Consider the following 26497-nt stretch of genomic DNA (forward strand, 5'->3'; position numbering starts at 1 on the left):
CCTGTTAAGTCTCTGGGTACAAATTGAATCCTCCCCCCCGCCCATTGCCATTCTCCATTGTCTATTGGCCTAGCTAACAGCTCTTAGATATAGGGGTGGGTACTTAGCTATTTAGGTAACAAGATGTAGGTCAACTTTATTTTCAGGGTACAAAGGTCTTACTAGACATATGCTAACTTTGCCTTAGCTTAACATCCAGGATCTGGCCTGTAGCTCTCTTGCATTGCAGCCAAACTTACTTGAATATAAATCTATAAACCTATTACAATAAATCCAGTCCTTAAGCTCTAAGAAAAGATCTATCGCTGCAAGCAAGCAGGTTCGCCCCATAGGCTACAATACCCAGACAGGGATGGCTCCCCACCCCCACCTGCCATGCACACAGGCAGCAAAGCCCCGGGCAAGGCAACGCTCAGAGGCAAAGAGAAGGGGACGGCGCTGAGAGTGTCTCTGCCAGTCGGGCAGGAAGGGGAAGACGGGCTGGATAGTGGGAGGGGTGAAGAGGTTTGAGGTGTGGTGGGGGGCAGAATGGTCTGGGACCGGGTAACCTGGGGCTCGGCAGGTTCCCTGGGGGACACTGGCTCCTCCCGCCCCTTCCACGCCCTCTTGCGAGTCGAGAATGACCCCGCTGTCCCCACCCCCGGGGCAGCCGTGTCTCAGGACTCTCCCCAGCTGCACCCACTAACTCCCTTCCCATTTGGGGTACAGCTCAGGGCAACCGTTTCCCACCCAGGTGAACCCAGCTGGCTGCTGCCTGTCCTGGTGCCGCAGGGCGGGTGAACGGCAGAACTGCAGCACTGCTCGGGCAGAATGTATTTCCTTCATGTGTAAAAGAAGAAATTCTGGGCTGGACGTGAATTCTGTGCGTTCGTAGCGGCGCAGAATTCCTGCATGAGTAACTCACACCCTGCACAAACACAACCTGCTTCTCTCGCCTCTTCTCCCTGCGTCTCCGAGTCCCAGAGCTGCTGCTGTGGTTAATGCCCACAGGCTTTCACTCCCGGCAGAGCTGGCAAGACCCCATCCAGTGACAGGACTGAACCCTGATTTTCCCATCACACGGGACAGTCTCGGCTGCGGGGGAGGGGGTACAAAGGGAAAACAGGAGCTGTAGCCATGATGGTCCCAGGATATCAAAGAGAGGGATTTTTAATTGGTTCTCAAGTAAATTCCCTCACCCACCTGGTCTCTCCAAGAGACCTGGAAGTGGCAGGAGGAGACACAGGAAGACAGAGCTCTGGACTCTAAACCAGTTTCAATCCCCTGGAAGAAACTACATTTCCCATCTGCCCGTGGGTGTGGGTGTGTGTCCTATATGAGGGGCCACCCCATTCCTCTCACAGCAGCAAGAGGAGACTGCAGCCGGCCCCACAGGGGCCTTCCCCACCCTGGGCTGTGAAAGATCCTTGTGCCTTCGTTCCACACTGGCCACAGGAGGTTACTAAATGCTCCCTCCCCAGACTAGCCAGGGATAATTACTGGGTTATGGGAATTAGAAGACGAAAATTCATTAAGAACAATGATATTTGTGTGTTAATTATTAAATCCCCAGCCACCCACCAATCCCCGCCCTGCTGCCGATGAGCTGTAACTATCTATGGGACTCAGCGACCGACCCTGCAGGGAGGTCCAGCCCCTCCCCACTTGTAAGAACAGGCCAGGGAAACATGGAAACACTTTCAACCAAATTCCAGCAGCTGCTGAGCATGCACAAGTTAAAATGAAACCAAGGCGCCGTCTCCCCAAGGACCTGGCCCCTAGTGCACAATTATAGGCACCGCCCAGAAATCTGAAACGGCCACGTCATCACCGATCGATCGTTATTGATCTATTGACTTCTGGGAATTACCAGTAAAGGAAACACCCCAGTGAAGGTGATACCCTGAGGGACAGACCTCATGTGTCTTTACAAATCGGTATAATCTAATCTGGGACTTTATACGCTAAAATGCCTTATTCGTAGCCCTGTGGCGATTGCCTGGTGTCACTACAGGGCAGAATTAAGGTTGGTGCCTTAGCTGTGAATTTCCATCCCCTGGCATATTGCGATTGTGTTTGCAGTAGGTTTGGCAAAATTCATTTAGTCTATTTCTTTCTTTTCATTTCAATAGATGATATCGAGATTTATTTTTAAGCCCCTTTTTAATGTTTACAATTTCAATGCTCAGACCTTTGGGAAGCTATGGAGGTCGTCAGACAAGAATTATTTCATTACAATAAATGTTGAGATTCAAAAAGCCAAATCTTTATAAGGGTTCAAACACAAATTGTCAAAGTCACATGCAAAATATACGTAAACCAAACTCTACTTTCTCCAGAAGCATTTCTGTATTTTACCTAGATACAGAATTTTTCATGTGTGCGTAAAGTGAAATCAACATTTACTACAATTTATTAACAAAAATCCAATCCTTGCAAGTGTACTTTTAAATAATAAAGTACTTTAATTCTTTCCCTTAATGGACTGTAGTGCTTGCTTTGAGGATAATTACACCCTCCTGGCGATGTATTTTACTCTCAGTACCATAACCCCATCGTGACGTAGCTCCTGTCGGGGAGCTCTGCTGAGGCCAGTGGCATTATGATCAGAAGGTGACACTCTGACACATGAGCAGAGACACACGGGGGAGGGTGGAGGATGAGGTAACATGGAGGCTACCAGGGTTGAACATGGCCCTACAGAGTGTGAGGAGCAAACTCCCTCTCAGCCTCTCCTCCCCCACTTCCCAGAGTCAGTAACTCTGATCAATCCTTCCCTGAAAGCTAAATAGCCCCTGTAGGAGAGACAGTGATTAACGCAGGTAGCTGAGGGGCTGCAGCGCCAGCCCCCTGCCTGGACGAGGGGCATGAAGAACTGCAGTAGAAACGAGCTAGGCTGGGCGAGGGCAGAGCTGATGGGGGACTGGGAGCCGAGTTGACCAGGAGGCCAGAACTCTTGGCTCGGGGTTGGGACAAGAAGCCAACAGGACTGGGTAGAGGCACTTGTGTGTATTTTCCCCTGTTTAACAGAGATCAGTCCTGGGACCAATCTTATTCCACATGGTTATTAGTGACCTTGGCACAAGAAGTGGGAGTGAGACACACAGCTGGGAGGGAGTGTCAACGTGGAGGAGGACAGGAATAGCGTCCAAGAAGATCTGCACGACCTTGAAAGTTGGAGTAATAAAAATGGGATGAAAATTAATGGTGCAAAGTTATGCACTTAGGGACTAACGACAAGAATTTCTGCAATAAGCTGGGCACTTATCAGTTGGAAGTGACAGAGGAGGAGAAAGACCTGGGTGTATTGGCTGATCACAGGATAATTAGGAGCTCCCAATGTGATGCAGCCGTGAACTAAGGGAATGCAGTCCGAGGATGCCTGAGGCGAGGTATTTCCAGTAGACACAGGGAAGGGTTAGTACTGTTCTACAAGGCACCGATGAGACCTCATCTGAAATACTGTGGGCCATCCTGGTCTCCCGTGTTTGAGGAGGATGAAATCAAAACGGAACAGGTGCAGAGAAGGGCTACTAGGATTATCCGAGAAATGCGGAAAATGTTGTAACTTGACGTCTGTACATCAGGATTTGAGGACTTCATTGCTCAGCCGGAGGTTAGGGGTCTGTTACAGGAGTGGGTGGGTGAGGTTCTGTGGCCTGCGATGGGCAGGAGCTCAGACTAGATGGTCATGCTGGTCCCTTCTGGCCTTGAAGTCTGTGAGTCTATAAACTGTGCCTGGCATTGCACAGACACATGGAGATCAGGGCCCCATCGGGCTGCGCGTGGCAGAGACCCTGACTGAGATCAGCACCCGCATTCTGCTGGGCACGGCCCAGACAGAGAGGGACAGTCCTTGCCCCACAGAGATCACAATCCAAGCAGACAGTGGGTAGGAGGAAAACACAGAGGGGCCGGGACTTCCGCCAGGTCACCAAGCAGGTCAGGGACGGAGCCAGGAACAGACCCCGGTAACTCCAGAGCCCCATCACCCGCAGCTTGGAAAGGCCCCCAGACCCCACTGTATTAGGCTGCAGAAAGAGGTGTTTGCCCAGGGATGCACAGGCTGTCTGGGCAGGGCAGCTCAGCTGCGGTCCCTGCACACAGCTGGGGGTGGGTGTCCTGGGTCAGGAGAAGTCAGTGTCCCCGTCCCCCTGCAAGCCTTCAAACTGGGACATGGTGCACCAGTGCCAATCAGAGCGCACTAGTGTAAATTCTGTCTGTCCTCAGGGTTTGCACCAGCGCCTGAAACACCAGGGTGGCAGAGACCTTCAGTGCCCAAAACAGCCCTAGACCTGGGCTCTATTTCTAGCTCGGTCACGGACAGCCTGGGAGACCTCGGGCACGTCAGTGTTTCTCCTCCCCACTTCAGTCTCTTTACCCAGCTGCCACTCACTGGGGTCTCCTCTCTCCAGAGCTGCTCACCCCTCAGATCCGTGTGGGTGTCCCCAGAGCTAAGGCAGGTCAGCTCGGGAACAGTCTGACAAGGGGGCTGGCAGGCAGGACACACCTCGGGCAGAGATAATCCCCACAGACCGGGCCCTGCCTCGGCCGGGGGAGCTGGGCAGAGAGATGACAGCGTGAGGCACTGTCCAGCCCTACATGTCTAGGGTGCTCTGCGATAGAGACGTATGAAAACAAAACATACAGAACAATCCCCACCACAACATAACGTCAGGCAATTCAGTAAAAAATAACAACCCCTCCCCAAAAAACCTACACTCCACAGCACGTCAGTTGTTGATCACAGGTAAAATCTGAGTGTATTTCCCAACTGTGACGAAGTCGGACTGTTCTTAATGTTTCCTCTGAATGCTGTAGGGGGGCCTCGGTTTCCCCTACGCATTTCTTAAGTCTCTAGGTGGTGGAATAAGGGGGTGTAACTGTTGCAGAGCAAATGGTTAGTGCACATAAATGGCCGACACTCTGTCTCCTGGCAACTAATGGCCGGGGCCCTTCCCCCCTGCGAGGGGATGCTCAAGGTGTTGGAGAACAAAGGAACCAGGTAACCTCCTGGCCCGGGAAAGAGACAAAGCCCAGAGGAGGAGGGGCCGGAGGATGAGACAGTTTGGGGCTGGCTGGGGACATGGAGTGAGAACAGACGTGGGGGTCTGGCTCACTGCCCCCCAAAATGGACATGGCCGAGGGGTCCTGTTCTCTGTACCTACAAGCTCTGTTTTAGCCCGTGTTCCTGTCATCGAATAAACCTCTGTGTTACTGGCCGGCTGAGAGTCACGTCTGACTGCGCACTGGGGGGGCAGGACCCTGTGGCTTCCCCAGGACCCCGTCTGGGCGACTCGCTGTGGGAAGCGCACGGAGGGGCAGAGGATGCTGAATGCTCCAAGGAGAGACCCAGGAAGGTGGAAGCCGTGGGAGCTTCTTGCCCTGGAGACAGTCTGCTCCAAGAGAGAGGAGGCTTCACCAGACTCCTGATTGGCTTCGTTCCAGAGCTTCGCCCGGGGACTCTGTGACACCAACACTATTTGATACATGAACAGAGAGAAAAAGAGGCGACATTTGCAATCAATGTCCCGTCACGCTGAAGAACCGGAGAAATGGGGCAAATCTGAGCGGTGGTTCGTGTTTTATCATTACAGAGACAGGGCCCAACACTCAGGGCCGATTCAAGCAGCGACAGACAACGAGAGAGAACGGGGGGGGGGGGAGAGGGGGGTTAGGATATTTTATATCCATCTTTGAGAGTTGTGGGGAAAACGGGTGACAAACTCCACATCTGCTAACCGGAGAGCCAAACCCCCAGAGCGGAGGGGATTTTCTGTGGCTATAGGGGAGGGGGAAGGGAAGGGCAGTTTGAAGGGATTTTATGTGACTGTCCAACACAAACAGACGGTGATGGTGTCCCCCGCCCCACATTCACACGGGCAGCAGGGAGCCCTGCGGGGGGGTGGGGCAGGGGCAGTTTGAAGGGATCCAGGGAGGGGGAGCTGGAAGGACCCTGGAGCAGGGAAGGGGGCAGCAGTGGGGAATGGGCAGGTGCAAAACACACACACACACACACTCCCCAGGGATTTCCCGGCTGCCCAGAGACAGTTCAGCCCCCCCCCCAGCCTCCCATCACTACGGAGGCCGCACCGGGGCCCACCGCCCCGCCTCGCCCCAGCTTCCAGCCTGGCTAAGGGGGGGGGGGGGCCCGGCCCAGGCCCCCGCTCGGCTCTCACCAGCTCCCCCTCGGGCCCTGAGCCCCCCCCCACCCCAGCGGGCCCGGCAGTGACAGGTGACGGGCCAGGTGTCGTGTAGTAAAGTGCTCCCCTACTTACCGGCACTGAGCATGCTCAGTAACATCTGCTGAAGCCGCTGCCCTTCCCCCTGCCCTTCCTCACCAGCAGAGTCTGTGGCTGCTATTGACAGGGGCGAAAAGGGGCGAATCGGGGTGGGGGGCAGGGTCTGAGCCGGGCGGAAAGGGACTGGGTGGGGGGGAAGCAGCTGGAGGCCGGGTTAGGAGAGGGGCTGAGGGGTAAAATCAGGGCTGTGGGGAGGAGCAGGAGTTAAGTAGAGACACACAGACCCACACCCAGACACACACACACATAGACACACAGACACAGACCCAGAGACCCACACTCACACAGACGCAGACCCACACCAGCAGAGACCCACAGTCACACAGACATACACCTACAGACACACAGACCCACACCCAGAGACCTAGACCCATATCCAGAGACCCAGAGTCAGACAGACCCACACCCAGAGACCCAGACCCACACCCAGAGACAGACAGACACACAGACCCACACCAGCAGAGACCCACAGTCACACAGACACACACCTACAGAGAGACAAAAAGACCCATAGACCCAACTACAGAGACACAGACCCAGAGACCCACAGTCACACACCTACAGACACACAGACCCAGACCCAGAGACAGACAGACACACAGACCCTCACACCCAGAGACAGAGACACACAGACCCTCACACCCAGAGACCCACACCGGACACACACACCCAGAGACAGACAGACCCACAGACCCAGACCCACCCACGGACTTTTCTCAGTTTGAAGGGCCCGGGGGTGTCTGTGGCTGTGAGATGGGGGGGCGGGGCGGTGTGAGGGGTCCGGGGGGGGGGCGGGGCGGTGTGAGGGGGGCCCGGAGGGGGGAGGGGATTTTACGGGAGTCTCCGGCGCACCCGGGCAGTGACGGTTCCCCCCCCTCACACGGGCCGCAGGGAGCCGGGGGGGGGGCAGCAGGGGGGGAGGGGCAGGGGCGAGACACGGACACACACTCACCTCCCCGCCCCATCGCTACAGAGGCTGCACCAGGACCCCCCGCCCCAGCTTCCGGTCCGGCCCGGCCCGGCACGGGGAGTTTCTGACCCAGGTGTCTCCTCCCCGCGCCCCGCTCGGCTCTTACCGTGATGCACCCAGCGCGGGGCGGGGAGGAGGAGTCACGTGACGGTTGCGGCCGTTAGGGCCGTTGGAGCGCGGCGCGCGCCGGGGGGCTGTGAGGCGGCGCTGCCCCCTGTTGGGGGCGGGGTTCTCCACAGCCCCGCCCCTTCTCCCCCCTCCCTCCGCTCCCGGCCACGCCCCGCTCCGGCCGCGGGCAGCGTGGGGCCCCCCCGGGCAGGGGGCGAACCGGGCCCGGCCCCTTCCCCCGGCTGGAGCGTGTCCGGCCCACGCGGGACCTGCCCCTCCACCTCCCGCGGGGCCTGCGCTGGGGTCGGGGTCCCTCATTAGCCCCGCCCTGCCCGGGGGGGAGGGGCAGCCCCTGGGCCGGAGCCTGCGGGGACCGAGCTCAGAGACCCCAGGCGGGGGGGGGGGGGGGCGGGGTGTGGAGTTGGGGGAGGGGCAGGGAGGAGATGGGACCCGGAGGGGTGGAGATGGGGGGCGGGACACAGGACTGGGGGAGATGGGAGGAGAAGGGGGGAGACGGGACAGCGGGGAGATGAGATGGGACCGAGGGGAGACGGGATGGGGGGATGCGGAAGGCAGGAGACATGAGGAGGCCGGGGGCATTTTAATGATTTGTGGAGGTCCCGGGGTGTTTGGGGGAGATGAGGAGGATGTTCCCTTTGGAGATAAAAACTAAGAAATCCAGGACCAGCAAATTCTTTGAGAAATCTGGTGTTTAAACCTTGTATTTTAAGCAGGGGGGTTCTGAGTTCCTGGGATGGTTTTTGTTGGCAGGAAGCAACATGGTTTGGTCTGTGATTGTACCAAAGGGGGAAGAGGGTTGTTTGTACAGGAAGAGAGAAGACTGAAGGTCTCCGATGAGGATGGGATTTGAACCCACGCGGGCAGAGCACAATGGATGAGCAGCATCACCGTAACCACTCGGCCACCTCACCTGAGCTGTCAGGGAAGGGACGGGAGGAGAAATCCAAGGCCGGCAGAGGTAGGGCCAATAAGGAGTTTTTAAATACGAAGCGGAAGCAGGGTCTGAGTGAGCTCCCCCCTCACATCTAGTGAGGAGCTGGGGGAAGACGTCAGGAACAGACCGTGTTTGCACAGACCCCCCTGCTCCGCCCAGCTCCGCAGCAGGGTGGGGCGGCTGTGCCAAACGGAGCAGTTTTGGCTGGTGCTGGGTTACAAATCACACGTGTGCAATGAAATGTTGTTCTCCTGCCTGGACGAGTCAAGGGCAGCACAGGGGAACAGGAACCGGGGAACATTTCAATCCTTAACACCACAAAACAGAGAAACGCTCCCGAGTCTCTCCCAGGGAATTAACATTTCTGTGCAGGCAGCAAAGAGTCCTGTGGCACCTTATGGACTAACAGACGTATTGGAGCATGAGCTTTCATGGGTGAGTACCCACTTCGTCGGACGCATTCCTTGGATGTGCAGAAAGCTAAAGGTTGTAACAGAAAGGAGTGAAACCAAATGGCCAGACGATGGCGCCAGCAGCCCAGGAACGAAAAGCCCCAGGATTTGTGTGTGCGCCTGGGCTCTGGAAAGGGATTTGGTTCCACTCACTGCATTGCTGTGGCTGGGAACATCCCAGGAATGAGCCAGGTCAATGACCATGACACCGGGTGTGAGGAGGCTTTAATCTGATTCCAACAGAATAATGTTTTCACACCTGAGTTACTAGTGGCAGCTTCCCAAGGGCAGTTCCAGCTGGTTCCTCCCAGAGACGGGTGGTCGGGGAACAGGGAATCTCTCTGGCTCCCACGGTCAGTTCTCCAGGCTTTCTCCCTCCCTCCCCCACACTATCACAGGCCCCCACTAGTAATGAACTAATGGATATAAACTGGCCATCAACAAGCTTAACCTTGAAATTAGGTGAAGGTTTCTAACCACCAGAGGAGTGAAGTTCTGGAACAGCCTCCCAAGGGGAGCAGTGGGGCAAAAACCCAAAATGGCTTCAAGACGGAGCTTGATACGTTTATGGATGGGGTGCAGGAGGTTGAGCCAGATGATCACGATTAAATTCTGCCCTTAAAGCCTCTGAGTCCAAAATGGAGAGGGAGGTAAAGGAAACATTTAAAAAAAATAAACCAAACATTGTAATGCCAGGTTGACTCCAGCAGCTCACTGTATAGTCCCGCCCCTTTCTTCCTCCACTGGGTGTTGAATGACCTGCTGGGATGTGGGACATTCATTCTCCCGTTCCACTGATAAACTGATACAACGGGACTGAAATTAAACCAATTCCCGGCCAAGAAAAGGGCACAGCCCTGCATGGGCCAAGAATCGAACCCGGGTCAACTGCTTTGAAAGCAGCTCTGCTCACCACTATACCATCAGTGCATCTGGCAGGAGGGTGTCTCCCAGGTGCCACTTATGCCAAGGGACTCACCCCCACAGAGCTCAGCAGCTGGCCAGACAGGCTGGAGGCAGCCTGTCAGCAGAGACAAGTTCCCAAAGTAACTGATAGATGGGGACATGCAGGGCCGGCTCCAGGCACCAGCGAAGGAAGCAGCTGCTTGGGGTGGCCAATGGAAAGGGGCGGCAGGTCCGGGTCTTCGGTGGCAGGTCTCTCAGTCCCTCTCTTCCCCTCTGAGCTGTCGGCGAAGAGGAAGAGAGGGACCGAAGGACCCGCCGCCGAATTACCGCCGAAGAATGAAGCGGCACGTTTTAGCTGCTGCTGAAGTGCTGCCAATCGGCTTTATTTTTTTTTTCCGGTTCCCTACCTGGCCAGGTTTATTGTCAAACGAAGCACGGTAATAGTTCCCCGCAGACTCTACAGGACATACTATCAATATGCGCCCCAGACAATACACCGGCTGTCAGTGGCGGGACTCTCCACTGCCCCCTAGGCCAGCCAAAGACACCGCCCCAGGGGTGCATTCTTATACACAGGGACAAACAAGTTACACATCACTTTCTCAAAGTATCTGTTGCTCTGAACCGCATGTAGTGGTGATGTGTGAACCCCAAAGATACCAAACATGAAAGAAAAACACAAGGCCAGTTTTGGGGAGGATTCCAGAGCCAGGCCTGAGGGTTACACAGCTGGTCTCAAACGGAACAGAGGTCTCGGCCTCTATAAAAATAACTGGTTGCAAAATTTATATTAAATTAAGAAACCAAACCAAACCAAACAACCAACCCAGAAAAGCTCCCATCACACATCCATCACCATTGTAGATTTGACATCTCCTGCCTCCTGTGACATCTTTGCTTTGCAAACAAGAGACCTGGAGAAGTCTGTGGCAGTTACCCTCTAACTGGGTAAAAGGTTCCAAATCTTGTCAAGTAATTTTCCTCTTAACAGAAGATTTAAAATTTATCAAGATAAATTCCATTTGAAATAGAAATAATTACAGTCTATCCTGGGTCTCTATTCTCACACATGCTATTTCTCTCACCTATTCCCCCACTCTAATTCCTTTGGAGTGAGGGTTTAATTTCAGGATTAGCCTCCATTTCCTGTATAGTAGGAGGGGGCAGGGAGAGAACGAGAAGAAAACCTGAATTATATTGTAACACTGAAAGTTATCACGTAATCAGCCCCTTCCGTGATACTAATTAACTTCATGTTTAATATCATGGTCGCTGGTACCAACTTATTCAACAATTACAACATATAAACCCATAGGGCAGTTTTCTCTTAATTCTCATTTCCACCCAGTCAGCTTTGTGTGAAGACACATTCTACAATAACCTAGGAGTCTTCCATTTCTGTGAGTTCATTTCTCCCTGGGGCTTCTCCCAGAAGTGTGGGGGGAAGGGGTCTCGCACGACGTGGGAAGGCTGCATCATGAGAAAAACCACCTGTGCTCTATTTTCACACTTGCTAATCCTTCACAGTAGCAGGAGGTGGAGAAATGATACAAATGCATCAGACGCTAGAGAAAAACTAAGACACCAAACCACAGACTCTGGACTCCGCATTCATGTATCTTGCAGTCTGAACTTGGAATCGGATACATTCCCTCATTGGCTACCATCATTTCCCAGCATGGAAGTGCTTCTTGTCCAACAAGGCAGCCAGATTGGGACCCGTGGGCATGGAATGGCTCTGAAGCAATCAGCTGTTTCTCTCTGTGCCTCATGAAACTTTGGATCCAAATGGTAAAAGATGGTTGTGCCCAATTTAATCATGGCGTCCTCCAGGAGTGTGACCAATGCCACTTAACTAGGGAGCAGGTTCTAAAGATAGTTTACCTGGGCCACAGGTCACTGCAGCTTCCATCTCTGGGGTGAAAATCAACCACCACTACCTGCAACTTCTACCTGAGTTCTTGTCACACCTTTGACGTTACTTGGAGTAATTTGACACTTCTCTGGTATAGAATTCTTCACCAACCGCACAACAGATCAGTAGCGATAGTGAGGTACAACTCCCCCAACTATGATCTTTTATGTCTTTAATCTGGTGCCACAAATTTAAATTAGGGAATAAATTCAGGTGCAGCTTAGAATCCCTGTAAGACACCAAATGTCAGGTCTGTATTAAAAATAGGCAGCTATATCACATTCAACAGGGATTTCATTTTCTACACATTTGCAGCATCTCCTGGGGGGGAGGTGAAGGGAAATGTCACTTCCATTTTCCCATCCCTACCTAGACAGGGATTGCGTTTCCCAAATAATAGGCAACATGCAGCTGATTAGGAAGGAGAGATCTTCAGGGGCGACCTCCTGCAGGGCCTGGGCCACAACTGCTTTGGGAGCCCAATGCCTGGGCATTTTGCTTAGTTCCAAGTCATTTACTAGCGAATCCTCTTCCCAGCCCTTTAGAAAAAATATTGACCTAACCAACTGAACAACAGGGGGATTGGGATGGTGATGGGGAATAAGGGAATCCCTCTGACTTACCCTATCTTCCTCTGCTGTTACAGAGGGTGACATGACATTTTCCCCTAGCCCTGCCCTGTTCCTGCTCTTCGTTATAGTTCAGTATATTATAAGTGATGAAAATGGTAGTAAAAGTATCTGTTCTGCAGCACAAAATGAAGCAACAGCAGAGCAACTGGGACTAAAACAATTGGTTTCCAAGGGGGGAACTTGATGACTAACAATTGCTTTGAAATGGGGGAACAGTATAACCGTGATGCTCAGGGCTTGTTTAGGTCAGGTCACGGGGAAAGCTAATGCCAACCCCTGCACCTGGGCTGCATCTGCCCTACAACTATAATTGTCTTTTTACCCCAAGATCGCTAACTTGAGCAGCCAACGCCATGTGCAGTCCTAGTGGATGTCAGGCACAGGTAGTTTTTGCCTCAGTGTAGCTTGTTGGGAATCAAACCTCTCTCCCACCTGGAGCTGATGAACATTCCTGGCAGGAGGGACACACACTCCTGTGACTCAAAAGGAAAACAGTTGATAGAAAAGATCACAGGACTGACCCCAAAGAAGGGTGAGCTGCAAAAGGCAGAAGCAGGCAACTCATCTGGTGGAGCTGAGAGACCACAGTGAAGATGGTGCACAGATCACTATGTGGGAATTAGCAAATGTGATTATTAAAAAAAAAAATCTTTGGTCAGCCCTAATCAAGGCATTTGTTACAGTTCTCCAATGTGGATTTTGCGATGTCTAATAAGGTGTGAGCTCCTTTTGAAGCTTTTCCCGCACTCGGAGCACGTGTAGGGCTTCTCCCCGGTGTGGATTCTCTGATGTGTGATAAGGTTTGAACGATGACTAAAGCTTTTCCCGCACTCGGAGCACGTGTAGGGCGTCTGTCCTGTGTGGATTCTCTGATGTCTGATAAGGTGTGAGCGCCGACTGAAGCTTTTCCCGCACTCAGCACATCCATAAGGTTGCTCACCCGTATGGATTCTCCTATGTGCGCTCAGGGCAGAGCTCTGATTAAAGCTTTTCCCGCACTCAGAGCATGTGTAGGGCTTCACTCCTGTGTGGAGTCTCTGATGTGTGATAAGGTGTGAACGCTGACCGAAGCTTTTCCCGCACTCAGAGCATCCATAAGGTTGCTCACCCGTATGGATTCTCCTATGTGTGCTCAGGGCAGAGCTGTGATTAAAGCTTTTCCTGCACTCAGAGCACGTGTAGGGCTTCTCTCCTGTGTGGATTCTTCGATGTTTGATAAGGTCTGAACGCTGACTAAAGCTTTTCCCGCACTCAGCGCATCCATAAGGTTTCTCACCCGTGTGGATTCTCCTATGTGCGCTCAGGGTAGAGCTGTGATTAAAGCTTTTCCCGCACTCAGAGCACGTGTAGGGCGTCTCTCCTGTATGGATTCTACGATGTACGAGAAGGTCCGAGCTCCGATTGAAGCTTTTCCCACACTCATGGCATGTGTAGCATCTCCCTTCGAAGCGGATTCTGTCGTGAGTTATAAGGCCTGAGTGGCTACTGAAGTTTTCCTCTGGCATCTGTTGAGTCTCACAGGCTTTGGCTTTTTCTGGGAGTGCACAACGCCCGGAAACATTCCCTTTGGATCCTCCTGATAACGTTCCATGTGGTTCTACTTGCTCAGCATCTTCATGCTGGGGATTCTCCTCCTCATTCTCACTCACCATCCCATCACCTGATGGGAGACAGAGAGAATCCAGACATAGGTCACTCCCTGTGCCGGAAAGAAAGGAAATCTCAGAGAGAGGAATGGAAAAAGGGATGAACAAACCAAAATATGTGTGGGAGAGATCAAACCCATCAGGTGCTGATTTTCCCCAAACCCTTCCCCAGGGGAGAGAGGAAGGGATGAGTTTTGGTCCACATCTCACCAGAACACTCAGGGGAAAGCGAGACCAGGGAGGGACCTGCTGCAAGTTGTCGGTCAGAATAGGAGGGAAGCCATGAATGACATCTGCCATAGTGATTCCACATCTGCAGGGAACAATCCTGAGCTTGGAGAGCCCACAGGGTCTTTGTAGGGCATCCCAAATGTTTCCCGCATTCCTAAACAGTTGTTGATTTGGTTTAACCAATTCCTCACCTGTGCAGGCATCTCTCGGGAGCACTTCTTTCTCAGAGCCCTGGAGGTCCGGGACCCACGGCTCTTCCCCTCGTTCCAGCTGCGAGATCACATCAGGTTTGGAAATTGGAAACCCTATTCCAGGCAAAGAAAACAAGGGAGGTCAGTGGAATTTGTGGGATACTCGTCACAAAGAATATTCCATGGTTGTAATCCCTGCTCATTTTTAAGCAGTAGAATACCAAGGCCAGCTTCCTTGGCTCAAAGTGGCAGAAGAGTTAGTATTATTATTATAAATCATCCTCTCTGGCAATAAATCCCTTATCAATGGTTGTGGTTGTGAAACCCTCCTTTCTGTATTGTTTTATCTTTATGGTCATCGCTTTTACCTTGTTAATCAGTCTGGTTCTCTAATTGCTGTAAAATTCATGTCGCTAGGTGTGAGTAAATTACGTAGTGGGATATAATTGGTTAGAGAATTATGTTAGGATATGTTAGAATTGTCAAGTATCAGGGGGTAGCCGTGTTAGTCTGTATCCACAAAAACAACAAGGAGTCTGGTGGCACCTTAAAGACTAACAGATTTATTTGGGTATAAGCTTTCGTGGGTAAAACAACCTCACTTCTTCAGGTGCATGGAGTGAAAGTTACAGGTGCAGGCATTATATACTGACACATGAAGAGAAGGGAGTTACCTCACAAGTGTAGAACCAGTGTTGACAGGGCCAATTCAATCAGGGTGGATGTAGCCTACTCCCAATAATAGATGAGGAGGTGTCAATTCCAAGAGAGGCGAAGCTGCTTCTGTAATGAGCCAGCCACTCCCAGTCCCTGTTCAAGTCCAGATTAATGGTGTTAAATTTGAAAATGAATTTTAGTTCTGCTGTTTCTCTTCGAAGGCTGTTTCTGAAGGTTTTTTGTTCAAGAATAGTGACTTTGAAATCTGTTATACAATGACCAGGGAGATTGAAGTGTTCACCTACTGGCTTTTGTATGTTACCATTCCTGATGTCCAATTTGTGTCCATTTATTGTTTTACGCAGGGACTGTCCGGTTTGTGGGAGGTGTGGGATTTACCTGAATAGGCCGAAGGAGACAATCCCAGGTCAGATATTTTGCACCCTCATTTTGAGAGACTAATGAGGAACCACAAGCGGGTGGAATACGCCACAGGATTTTGAAAGAAGGAAGTCTGGGGCAGGCTCTAGCAATTAGTTTGCTATGCAGTATCTCAGCAGTTGGATGCATTCATATATTGGAATTATTAATAAATAAGTGATGCAAATCATGAGTATTGAGGCTTGATGCTTAATTATGGACTTCCCAAAGGCCAGGTATGGGTTGGGGCAGCTATTGACATTATTGTAATCAGAGCAAAGGAGCAGATGTGGTATATCGCCATCCTATTTCCATAAGAAACCAGAGAAAATACCTCTCCTAGTGACCAGTTTTTCATTTTGTCAGGTCCCCGAGACAGTGTAAACTGAAGCAGGGCCTCCCTTCTGATGGGCTCCCTTGCGCCTCGATCTTTGTTTCCAATGGTGTCCATAGCTTGTAAGTCCGCACAGTGCAAGCCCCTCTTTACTATACTTCTCTTCGGGCTTGGCTACACTGGAGAGTTGCAGCGCTGGTGGAGGCTTTACAGCGCTGCAACTTAGTAACTGTCCACACCTGCAAGGCACATCCAGCGCTGCAACTCCCTGGCTGCAGCGCTGGCTGAACACCTGGTCTGCTTGGGGTATAACGAGTGCAGCGCTGGTGATGCAGCGCTGCTCGTCAGGTGTGGCCACACACCAGCGCTGTGATTGGCCTCCAGGATATTAGGAGATATCCCAGAATGCTTTTAACTAAATTACTCTCTTTGTTTTGTTATGATGCCTCTCTTTGTTTTGTTGTGAACTTGGAGCTCCAGGAGCTGCTTATCTAAAAAACAAACACAGCTCCTGTTTGCTGTGCTCAATCTGTAACTGACTGTGAACAATCAATTGAGTTAACCCACTACCTTGCTGTGAATGAGGCAGGCAGGGGGATGAATGTCTACAGCTGCTTGAGAAGAGAAACAGCAGGGAGGGGGAGAAAGGGAGTCCGTTGGAGCAGCTGCTTATCTGGTCTGCAGGCTATTTGCAGTTAAGAGTGAATGAGGGGTCGAGGAAATGTTCAGATTTTGCAAGGCAGGGAGCTGACACACAGTGTCGGCTCCAAAAATCCACTCTCTCTCTCTCTCCTGCTCCCTGTCACACTCCACCCCACCCCCCTCTTTTGAAAAGCACGTTGCTGCCACTTGAACGCTGGGATAGCTGCCCATAATGCACCACTCCCAGCAGCGCTGCAAATGCTGCAAATGTGGCCACACTGCAGCACTGGTAGCTGTGAGTGTGGCCACACACCAGCGCTTTCCCTACACAGCTGTACGACCAGCGCTGTAACTCCCAGCGCTGCACATCTGAAAGTGTAGCCAAGCCCTTACTCTAATCGTTACGAGTATTGATCCTTGCCTATGATTTCAATTATAACTGTCTGTATTAAATCAAGTGTCTGTGTGTTTCACCCAATTTCATCTCCTCCATTAACGGTGAGTAGCCATGTACAAGGGCGAGCTGCACCCCAACACGTCATCTTATCGGTGTAAACACTGTCCAGGCTACACCACCAGCCTGTGACATCATCAACAAAGTGCCCATGTGTGCCTGGGAAGGGGCCCTGCTCTGGGAGGGAGGATGCAGCAAGGACTCAGGGTCGGCGGCCGGGGTCGCTGTGCACAGAGATGGGGAGGTTATACGGGGAGGGGGTAATGAGTGGGAGAGGGAGGTCAAGAGTTAAAATAATAATATTTGCGTGGGGGGAATGTATAAAGAAGTGAAACTGAACAGAAATAAAACTGGAGTGGAGGCTCTAAAACAAAAAGGCTTGGGCAGGGATTTGGGGTTAAAGGTCTGGGATCCCCCCCAGCTCTAGATCCCCAAACCTCTCCTCCCTCCCACTGACCCACCCAGCCACTTCCTGGGTGCCCTTCCCCCACACTCCCCCCCCCCCCCTTCTTCCCATTACTCTCAGCTGGCACCACCTCCTGGCGCCTTGGGAGCTTCTTGTGTTCCCTCCTCGTCTCTCACATCCTCCTCCCTCCCTGCTGCTTCTTAGCTCTAACCCTGCACACACCCTCCCCATGTCCTGGCACCCCAGAATTATCTACTCCCCCCTTCTCCTCCCCTCCCATGGCTCTGTTCTCCCTTCACCCGTGGGCCCCTGAATGGGAACATTATTCGCTCTGCTATCGAAAGAGGAGCTCATCTGACTGTCACACAAGCCAGGCATGAGTCACACACCTATTCACTCAATTTAGAATTCTACAGGCGGCATATTTTCCTCTTACACTGAGGAAAAGGCATGAAAGCTACAGTGATTAATGTAGTTATTAATGTAGCCAATAAGGATACATTCGATGCAGTTTTTAAATGACTGATGGCACCAAAAAGGCAAATGTCCAAAAATTATACTAGTGGGTGGGAGATGAGGCAAAAAAAGGGGGGGCAAGGAAACTTGTCAAAACTTGGATGATGAATAAAGGTATAAAGTTATTACTGCTCAGGTTCTTCAGAGACCCCACAGCTTCTAATAACCCAGGGGACAGGACTCCTTACCCAGCGAGGTCACGTTCTCGTAGTTCTCCTGCATGACATCCCTGTAGAGGGCTCTCTGAGCGGGATCCAGCAGAGCCCCCTCTTCTCTGGTGAAATACACAGCCACCTCCTCGAAGGTCACCGGCCCCTGAAAGAGCAAGAGCCCAACACTCAGGACCTGCTGCCCCACTCACAGCCCCACTATTCACGGAACAGCAGCACCAGGTAAATGGAGGCTCCGGGAGGCCCATGTTAACAGAGTCCCACCCCACCTTGTTTAGAGCAGCCAGGAGCCATCAGAGGATACAAAGAGAGAATCTTTGTGTCTCCCCGCTGACAGACGGAAGCAGGGTCGTCACATTTATCACATACCCACTAGCCAGAGCTTGTTACAGGAGATGGGGCTGTCTCTGGACCCTGCTGGTGGCTCCCTGGTAGGAATCCCAACACTCTCCAAATAAAATATATGGAAGAAAGGGGAAGTCAATAGTAAAGACTAGAAGTTAGAAGGTCAGAATTGTAGAAAATTGGTAAGGGAAGCTATCAGAAATCAATGATCAATCAATGAAAATAAGAAGGAAGTTTTTAAAAGTATATTAAGTACAAAATTAATCCTAACAATGGTAGTGGTAAATTACTAGATGGAAATGGCAGAATTATCAAAAATAATGGAGAAGAGGTAAAAGTGTTCAATAAATGTTTCTCTCCTGGATTTGGAGAAAAACAGATGAAGTAACTCATATCATAAGGTGTTGATGACGACACACTTTCCATTCCAACAACAACTCATGAGGACATTAAACAGCAGGTATTACAGTTAGACGTGTTTAAATCAGCAGGTCCAGATAACAAGAGTTTTCAAAGACCCGGTGGAGGAGCGTGGTGGACTGTTAATGATTATTTTAATTAGGACTTGGAACGCTGGGGAAATTCTATAAGACAGGAATAAAGCTAATGCTGTGCCAATATTTAAAAAGTGCAAAAGAGGTGACCCAGCTAATTACAAGAGTGCAGCAGCCGATACTGGATTTCATTAATAAAGAATTTAAGGAGGGTAATATAATTAGTGCCCATTAACAAAGGTTTAGACGTAACAGATTCTGTGAAACTAACTGGATATCCTTACTGGGTGAGATCAAAAGTTTGGTTGCAACTAATACTATTGATGTAACATACCTAGACTTCGATAAGGCATATGACTTGGTTCAGCAGAATATTTTGACTAGAAAACTAGCAAGATACAAAATACACACGGCATATATTAAGTAGGTTAAAACCTGGGATTGTAAATGGGGAACCATGGTCGAGTGGATTTCTTTCTAGGGGGTTCCCACACGGATTGGTTCTTGGCTCTGTGTTACTTAACATTCTTATCAATGACCTGGAAGAGGATATAAAATCATCACTGAAAGTTTGCAGTTACCACAAAGATTGGGGGTGGGGGTAACTAATGAAGTGTCAGTAGATTCCAGCTCCAGCACTGGGAGCCTGGGAAGTTTTCCCAGCCCTGGCTGGAGGGTTATTTCCTGTTCCACAAAGAGGGGAAGTTCCGTTCCCAGCCCCTGTGGCTTGAAATTAGCCCCTACCTGACACTACCCCCCACATTCAGCATAGTGGTAGGAGTATACTATCATTAGGACATAATGATGAGGCATTTTGTGCAAGATGCGTCACGTGCGGTGTCATTGGAAAAGTTAGGATTTGCTGAATATGATTATCCTACCTGTGTGCATGGATCATGTTTGTATCTGAAGTTATGGATATTGACTCTGTATCTGTATTTCACATGTGCTTACTCTGGGTAACACCCACAACGAGCCTTTCAGGCACAACAATGAAGAAGCCAGACAGAGCTGATGGCTCATCAACAAAGACAACGGACCATGGAAGAGCTGAGCCCTCCTGTGAATGTGTCAGCCAGCCTAGGAGTCATGGCTACTATGACTCAGCAGGCCATGCTAGGGCACGTGACCAGACCACCTGACACTGAACTCCATTTTGGTACCTGTATTTTTCCACTAACTGGTCTGGGAACTGAGTTTGGAACAAAGGGTTCCCGCCATATAGAAAAGCTACATAAGGTGGGGTGTGACATCATCTCTTGGCCTCATTCCCCACACAAGAGAACTCCTGGCAGCACCTGAGGAACAAAGAGTGAACTGGGGGAAGTGCTGGCCCCAGGGTAAAGGGATTTCTAGCTTCCATCATCAGTCAGGGTGAGAAATTGCTAATTCAAACTCTATCCATCCAGTATGTTAGGCTTGGTTTGAGTTTTTGGTTATTTGCTAAGTAATCTGCTTTGATCTCTTTGCTATCACTTATTCCTGGGAAATTGGCTGATGTCGTCTCTCTGTCCTTGAGTGGCTTAGGTAAAGCGCTCAGGTAGCTTAGCTGGGTGCGTGGCGCCACCTGCTGTCGTGTTGGGTGATAACAGGGCCTGGAGAGGCTGGCTGAATCTCCGGCCAACCACTGTGAGAAGGGCCAGCCCAGCTTGAGGGTTCGAGGGCACAGTGGTTCCCAGAAGCCCCCCACACTGCACCCCGGGGTGACAACCCATCACACCCTACATTACACAAGTCTCAGCAGCTTTGTCACATCCTGTCCCCTCCCTTTGCCCACCCTAGATAGTTCCTGCCTCCCACCACCTGGAGCAGCTCCCACCCTCCTATGCATTTACTGCTCCTCTCCAAGCAGAACCCAGCACCAGCTCCCTGAGAATCCCTTACCTGAGCCAGCTCCATTGCAGCCATTTCCTTCCCCCTGGGAGGAGGGGATGATCTGGAGCGAAACCTGGATGTTATTCTGTAGCCTGCCAGGGTGAGAAGGGCAAAGTGAGAGCATTCACACGGGGTATTTGTTCATTCCACAAGCCAATTCCCCCAGGATGTTTCCCTACTAATGTTACATTCCAGGTTCTGCCACACTGTGGAGCACAGAGTGACCTTATCCCAGTACAGGCCTAGCCCCGTCCCACCAGGGTGTAACCCTCTGAGACAGGGTGAAACCCTCCCAGTAGCAGAGTCTCTCTGTTACACTTATCCAGATTGCGGACGATACCAAGTTGGGAGGGGTTGCAAGTGCTTTGGAGGATAGGATTAAAATTCAAAATGCTCTGGACAAACTGGAGAAATGGTCTGAAGTAAATAGGATGAAATTCAATAAGGACAAATCCCAAGTACTTCACTTAGGAAGGAACAAGCAGTTGCACACATACACAATGGGAAATGGCTGCCTAGGAAGGAGAACTGCGGAAAGGGATTGGGGGGTCACAGTGGATCACAAACTAAATATGAGTCAACAGAGCTACACTGCTGCAAAACAAGCGAACATCATTCTGGGCTGTATCAGCAGGAGTGTTGTAAGCAAGACACGAGGAGTAATTCTTCCGCTTTACTGCGCACTGATTAGGTCTCGACTGGAGTAGTGTGTCCAGTTCTGGGCAGCACATTTCAGGAAAGATGTGGACAAATTGGTGAAAGTCCAGAGAAGAGCAACAAAAATGATTAATGGTCTAGAAAACAAGACCTTTGAGGGAAGATTGAAAAAATTGTGTTTGTTTAGTCTGGAGAAGAGAAGACTAAGGGCAGGTCTACACTACGGTGGCGATCGATGTGGTGAGATTGAGCTATCGGGGGTCGATTTATCGTGTCTAGTCTAGACACGATAAATAGATCCCCGAGCACTCTCCTGTCGACTCCTGTACTCCATCGCCGCGAGAGGCACAGGCGGAGTCAATGGGGGAGTGGCAGCAGTCGACTCACCGCCGGGAAGACGTCGCGATAAGTCGATCTCAGTACATCAACTTCAGCTACGCTATTGTCGTAACTGAAGTTGCGTATCTTAGATCGATCCCCACCCAGTATAGACCAGGGCTGAGAGGGAACACGATCACTGTTTTCAAGTACATAAAAGGTTGTTACAAGGAGGAGGGAGAAAAATTGTTCTTCTTAACCTCTGAGGACAGGGCAAGACGCAATGGGCTTAAATTGCAGCGAGTGCAGTTTATGTCAGTCATTAGGGAAAAACTTCCTGTCAAAGTGGCTAAGCACTGGAGTAAATTGCCTGGGGAGGTTGTAGAATCTCCATCGTTGGGGATATTTAAGAGCAGGCTGGACAAACACCTCTCAGGGATGGTCCAGATAATACTGAGTCCTGCCTTGAGTGCAGGGGACCGGACTAGCTACCTCTCGAGGTCCCTTCCAGTTCTGTGATTCTATGAAGCAAAGGCCAGAGAAGAGCAGAATCAAAGGAGTCACTCTGGGGAGTCTCCCTGTCACTGTCCCCAAGGCAGCTCTCTCAGGTTTACAAAGTTGTTGGATGCTCCAGCCTTTATCCAGTCTCTCCTGGCAGTGCCCCTTTCATGGGCTGCGCCTAGTTTTAGCTTTTGGGAAGCGTGACCCTGGGGGCTCTGAGACGGGGCCTCCTCGCCGCAGCACATCTTGTTCCTTTCTGTGGCTCCCCAAAGAGTCCAAGTGAGTAGATACTCCTGATACAGACTGTGAACATAAGAGCGGCCCACTGCGTCAGAGCAATGGTCCATCTAGCTCAGCGGCCAGTGCCAGGTGCTTCAGAGGGAACGAACAGAACAGGGAACCATCAAGTGATCCATCCCCTGTCGCCCATTCCCAGCTTCTGGCAAACAGAGGCCAGAGACACCATCCCTGCCCAGCCTGCCTGTGACACTGGCAGATGAGGTGTTAGCTCTTGCAAAAGCTCCCAAGTCTTAACTGAACATGGACAAACGCACGGCTGGAATCAGTCTGGCTCCCCTGGGTTAGTCTTGTTAAAACAGGTATTAGAATTATAACAATGTGTTTAGTGTTTAGACTTTACTGAATGCTTGTGAGTTGCTGCCTGGGTTAATATCTGACTAGTTGCATTGTGAGCCTCTGTGGCTCTGTAAATCACCAGACAGGAGACAGACTTTACCTAGGTGAAGTGCTGACTGGCAACCGAACGCATTACACCCTGCCTGGCAGGAAAGGTCCATCAACACCAGATAGACTATTATGGGATGTTAAATAAGACAAATGACTGTTGTTGTGCTCTTGACTTCCCATAGCTGAGTTCCCAGCAGCTCAGAGCACATGGCAGGAAGGGGGTAAAAACCCCCATACAGAAGGAACTGATGATCTGTCTGCTGCTTGGACTCTGGGGGGAAAGTTTCAAAGGGGGAGCAGGCTGAAACTTGCACTCGAGACCCAGTAAACTCTGAAGGGGACTGAGATGCTCCCAGAAGTAAGAGGGGCCCATATCCTGATGGGAGCTGTCCACATTTACTCCCCCCCCCCGCCCCGCCATTTCTTTCTTTCATTCCTTTATTTACCCTTGTTTGCCGACAGTCGGCTCTTTTGCTGTTTCCCCTGGTGCCCCGAGAGAGGAAGAAAGTGCCCCGAGGCCTCAGCCAGGGGGTTGAGCCCTGACACACTAGACGGACGTGCCCCGTAGCACCCCTGGGGCAGGGGCCAATGGGACTCTCAGAGCTGCACCCCAGAAGGCCTGAGGCCCAGCAGCTGGGCACCAGTTTGAGGGGCTGGATGGCCTCTCCCTGGGGGCTGCCAGCAGCCCGGCACATGGAGTAGACACGGGGTGGCCTGGGGAGCAGGAAGCAGGGCAGCGTCCCAGACAGCACAGCGAGAAGGGAAATGGAGAGGGGACGAGGGGCACCGCAGTGAACTCAGCACCCGTCCTGAAGGCCATTGGCAGAAAGTCGCCCTCTCCCTGGCCTACGGGGGTTAGACAGTGACACAGATCCCTTGGCAAAGTGTCGCTTGGTCTTTGCCATATCCCCATCGTGACGTAGCTCCTGTCGGGGAGCTCTGCTGAGGCCAGTGGCATTATGATCAGAAGGTGACACTCTGACACATGAGCAGACACACACGGGGGAGGGTGGAGGATGAGGTAACATGGAGGCTACCAGGGTTGAACATGGCCCTACAGAGTGTGAGGAGCAAACACTCCCTCTCCTCTCCCCCACCTCCCAGAGTCAGTAACTCTGATCAATCCTTCCCTGAAAGCTAAATACCCCAATATGTGAGACAGTATCAGCAAGACCAGAGTCAGCTGATGCTTTAGTGGCTGCAGAGCCAACCCCCTCGCCTAGCTGAGGGGAGTGAAGATCTGCAGTAAACGCAGGGCTGAGGCTGGGGGAGGGGGACACAGCTAATGGGGGACTGGGAGCCAAGAGGCCAGAGCCCGTGAAGGGCTGGGAGCAGAAGTCCTCAGCACTGCGTAGAGGAACTTCCGTTTATTTTCCCCATTTACCATCCTGCCATGTATTTAGGAACTTTTCATTCCCATTTAAACACACTGGAGCTAAGCTGTGTTGATACATTTCCATTTGAAATGGTACAGTTTTAATTAGGTGCTTAATCAGATGCTTTTGCACCAGAAAGCAATCCGTGATTGACAGGCATTCATTAATTCACTTGACTGGTTGCTGTGCATCAATTTAAAAAAAACTACAGATGGTGTGAGCCGGTGTAAAAATATCAGGCATTAAGAAATGGAAACTAGCCGTCGGTTCATCTCTCATGTGCTTATCTCATCATTTTAATTACATAGTTTGAAGGGACTGAACAGTAACACCAGGTTGTTTTATCAGCATCAGAGTCTGTTAGTATAACTGGTTGCAAGATTTCATTGGACATTGTGAACCAGCCGTCTTAGCCTTTGACTTTGAGATGACTAAATACAACCCAGCGCACGACTCCTGACAGACTGCAAGGCCTGGCCGGTGACATGCTCCCTAGAGAGCAAACACCGGACGAGCCCTTTCGCCCTAAAACGCGCTTGTGGCTCTTTGACATTGCCTTATGCGCCCCACCAGAACATGCTACGGGGACCAGGTCAGTACAAGTACCAGCGGGGGAGCCGTGTCAGTCTGGAGCTGTAAAAGCACCAAAGAGTCCTGTGGCACCTTACAGACTAACAGACGTTTTGGAGCATGAGCTTTCGTGGGTGAATCCCCACTGCGTCAGATGCATTTTACAGGTCATTACAGCAGAGCTTCACTAGGTACAGTTCTACCAGCTCTGTGCCAACATTCAAATGGTTCTGTTTGTTTGGTCTTTCATTCAGCTTTGCAATGATTAGATCCCATTTAAACACTGGAACTGAAATAACCGAAGCAAGTTAAGAAGAGAGCGACATCGGGCACAGGTGGGGGGAAAAACGATAAAGGGAAAGAACTGACTATGCAAAAAGGAACATCCCGAACGATCAGCGCCCCAGACCCCTGTGAACTGAATCCACCCCAGCCAGGCACATCAAGCTGGGCCCCTGAAAAATCGCCCAGCCCGTCTGGCAGTGAATGCTGCGTGTTCCAGGCAGAGCTACGGTGTGTGCGTCTGCTCTGCTGACGTCCTGCTTTGGTACCGTGAGGTCACTGTCCCCCCGACCACCGCAAGCCTTCAAACTGGGACATGGTGCACCAGTGCCAATCAGAGCGCACTAGCGTAAATTCTGTCTGTACTAAGGGTTTGCACCAGTGCCTGAAACACCAGGGTGGCAGAGACCTTCAGTGCCCAAAACAGCCCTAGACCTGGGCTCTATTTCTAGCTCGGTCACGGACAGCCTGGGAGACCTCGGGCACGTCAATGTTTCTCCTCCCCACTTCAGTCTCTTTACCCAGCTGCCCTCTCACTGGGGTCTCCTCTCTCCAGAGCTGCTCACCACTCAGATCCGTGTGGGTGTCCCCAGAGCTAAGGCAGGTCAGCTCGGGAAAAGTCTGACAAGGGGGGCTGGCAGGCAGGACACACCTCTGACAGAGATAATCCACACAGACCGGGCCCTGCCTCGGCAGGGAGAGCTGGACTTGATGACAGCTTGAGGCCCTACATGTCTAGGCTGCCCTACAATAGATACGTATGAAAACACAACATACAGAATAAAACCCACCACAACACAATGTCAGGCAATTCAGAGGGAAAAAAAAACAAAAAACCCACACTCCACAGCATAAAATGACAATACAAAGGAAAAGAAAGCAACACAATTCTAACTAACACACCCTAGGACAAAAGCACACAATGGAAAAGAGCTCAACTCAAACCAACACAGCACAGGTACCAAACTCGCTGAGGCAAAACAATGCACCATAAAACTGCTACACAACATGGTGCAATCACAGTTCCAAACGGCACCATGCGAAACAGCTCAGCGTCAAACACAACACAGCACAAAAGAGAATTATTTCAGTGTAGGCCTGGAAGGGATCTTGAGAGGGCGTCTACTCCAGCCCCCTGTGCTGAGGCAGGACCAAGTATCCCTAGACATTCCCAGACTGGTGTATCTCTAACCTGGTCTTAAAAACCTCCAATGAAGGAAATTCCACAGTCTCCCTTGGAAGCCAATGCAAGGCAAACACAGGCCAAAACAACACTGCACACACACACGCTGGGCTTGGGGTTAAGGGGAGAGGCAAGAATTGAAACAATCTGGGTTCAGTTCCCAGTTTTGCCCCAAATTCTCCACGCAAACTTGAGCAAATTACTTCAGCTCTCTGAGCTTCAGTTTCCCCCCCTCTAAAATGGAAGCACCAAAGAGTCCTGTGGCACCTTATAGACTAACAGAAGTTTTGCAGCATGAGCTTTCGTGGGTCAATACCCACTTC

General features: G+C 51.2%; 1 protein-coding gene across 1 annotated transcript in view; it reads right to left on the reverse strand.

The window, feature by feature from the left end:
* Positions 1–26497, reverse strand: part of LOC123356631 — an 871996-nt gene that overhangs the window by 556037 nt on the left and 289462 nt on the right. Inside the window, 2 exon segments of the mRNA XM_044999988.1 lie at positions 12912–13243; positions 13328–13579. Of these exon segments, the coding sequence (XP_044855923.1) occupies positions 12912–13243; positions 13328–13579 (584 nt within the window).

Source organism: Mauremys mutica, chromosome 26 (genome assembly GCF_020497125.1).
Source record: "Mauremys mutica isolate MM-2020 ecotype Southern chromosome 26, ASM2049712v1, whole genome shotgun sequence".
NCBI lineage: Eukaryota > Metazoa > Chordata > Testudines > Geoemydidae > Mauremys > Mauremys mutica.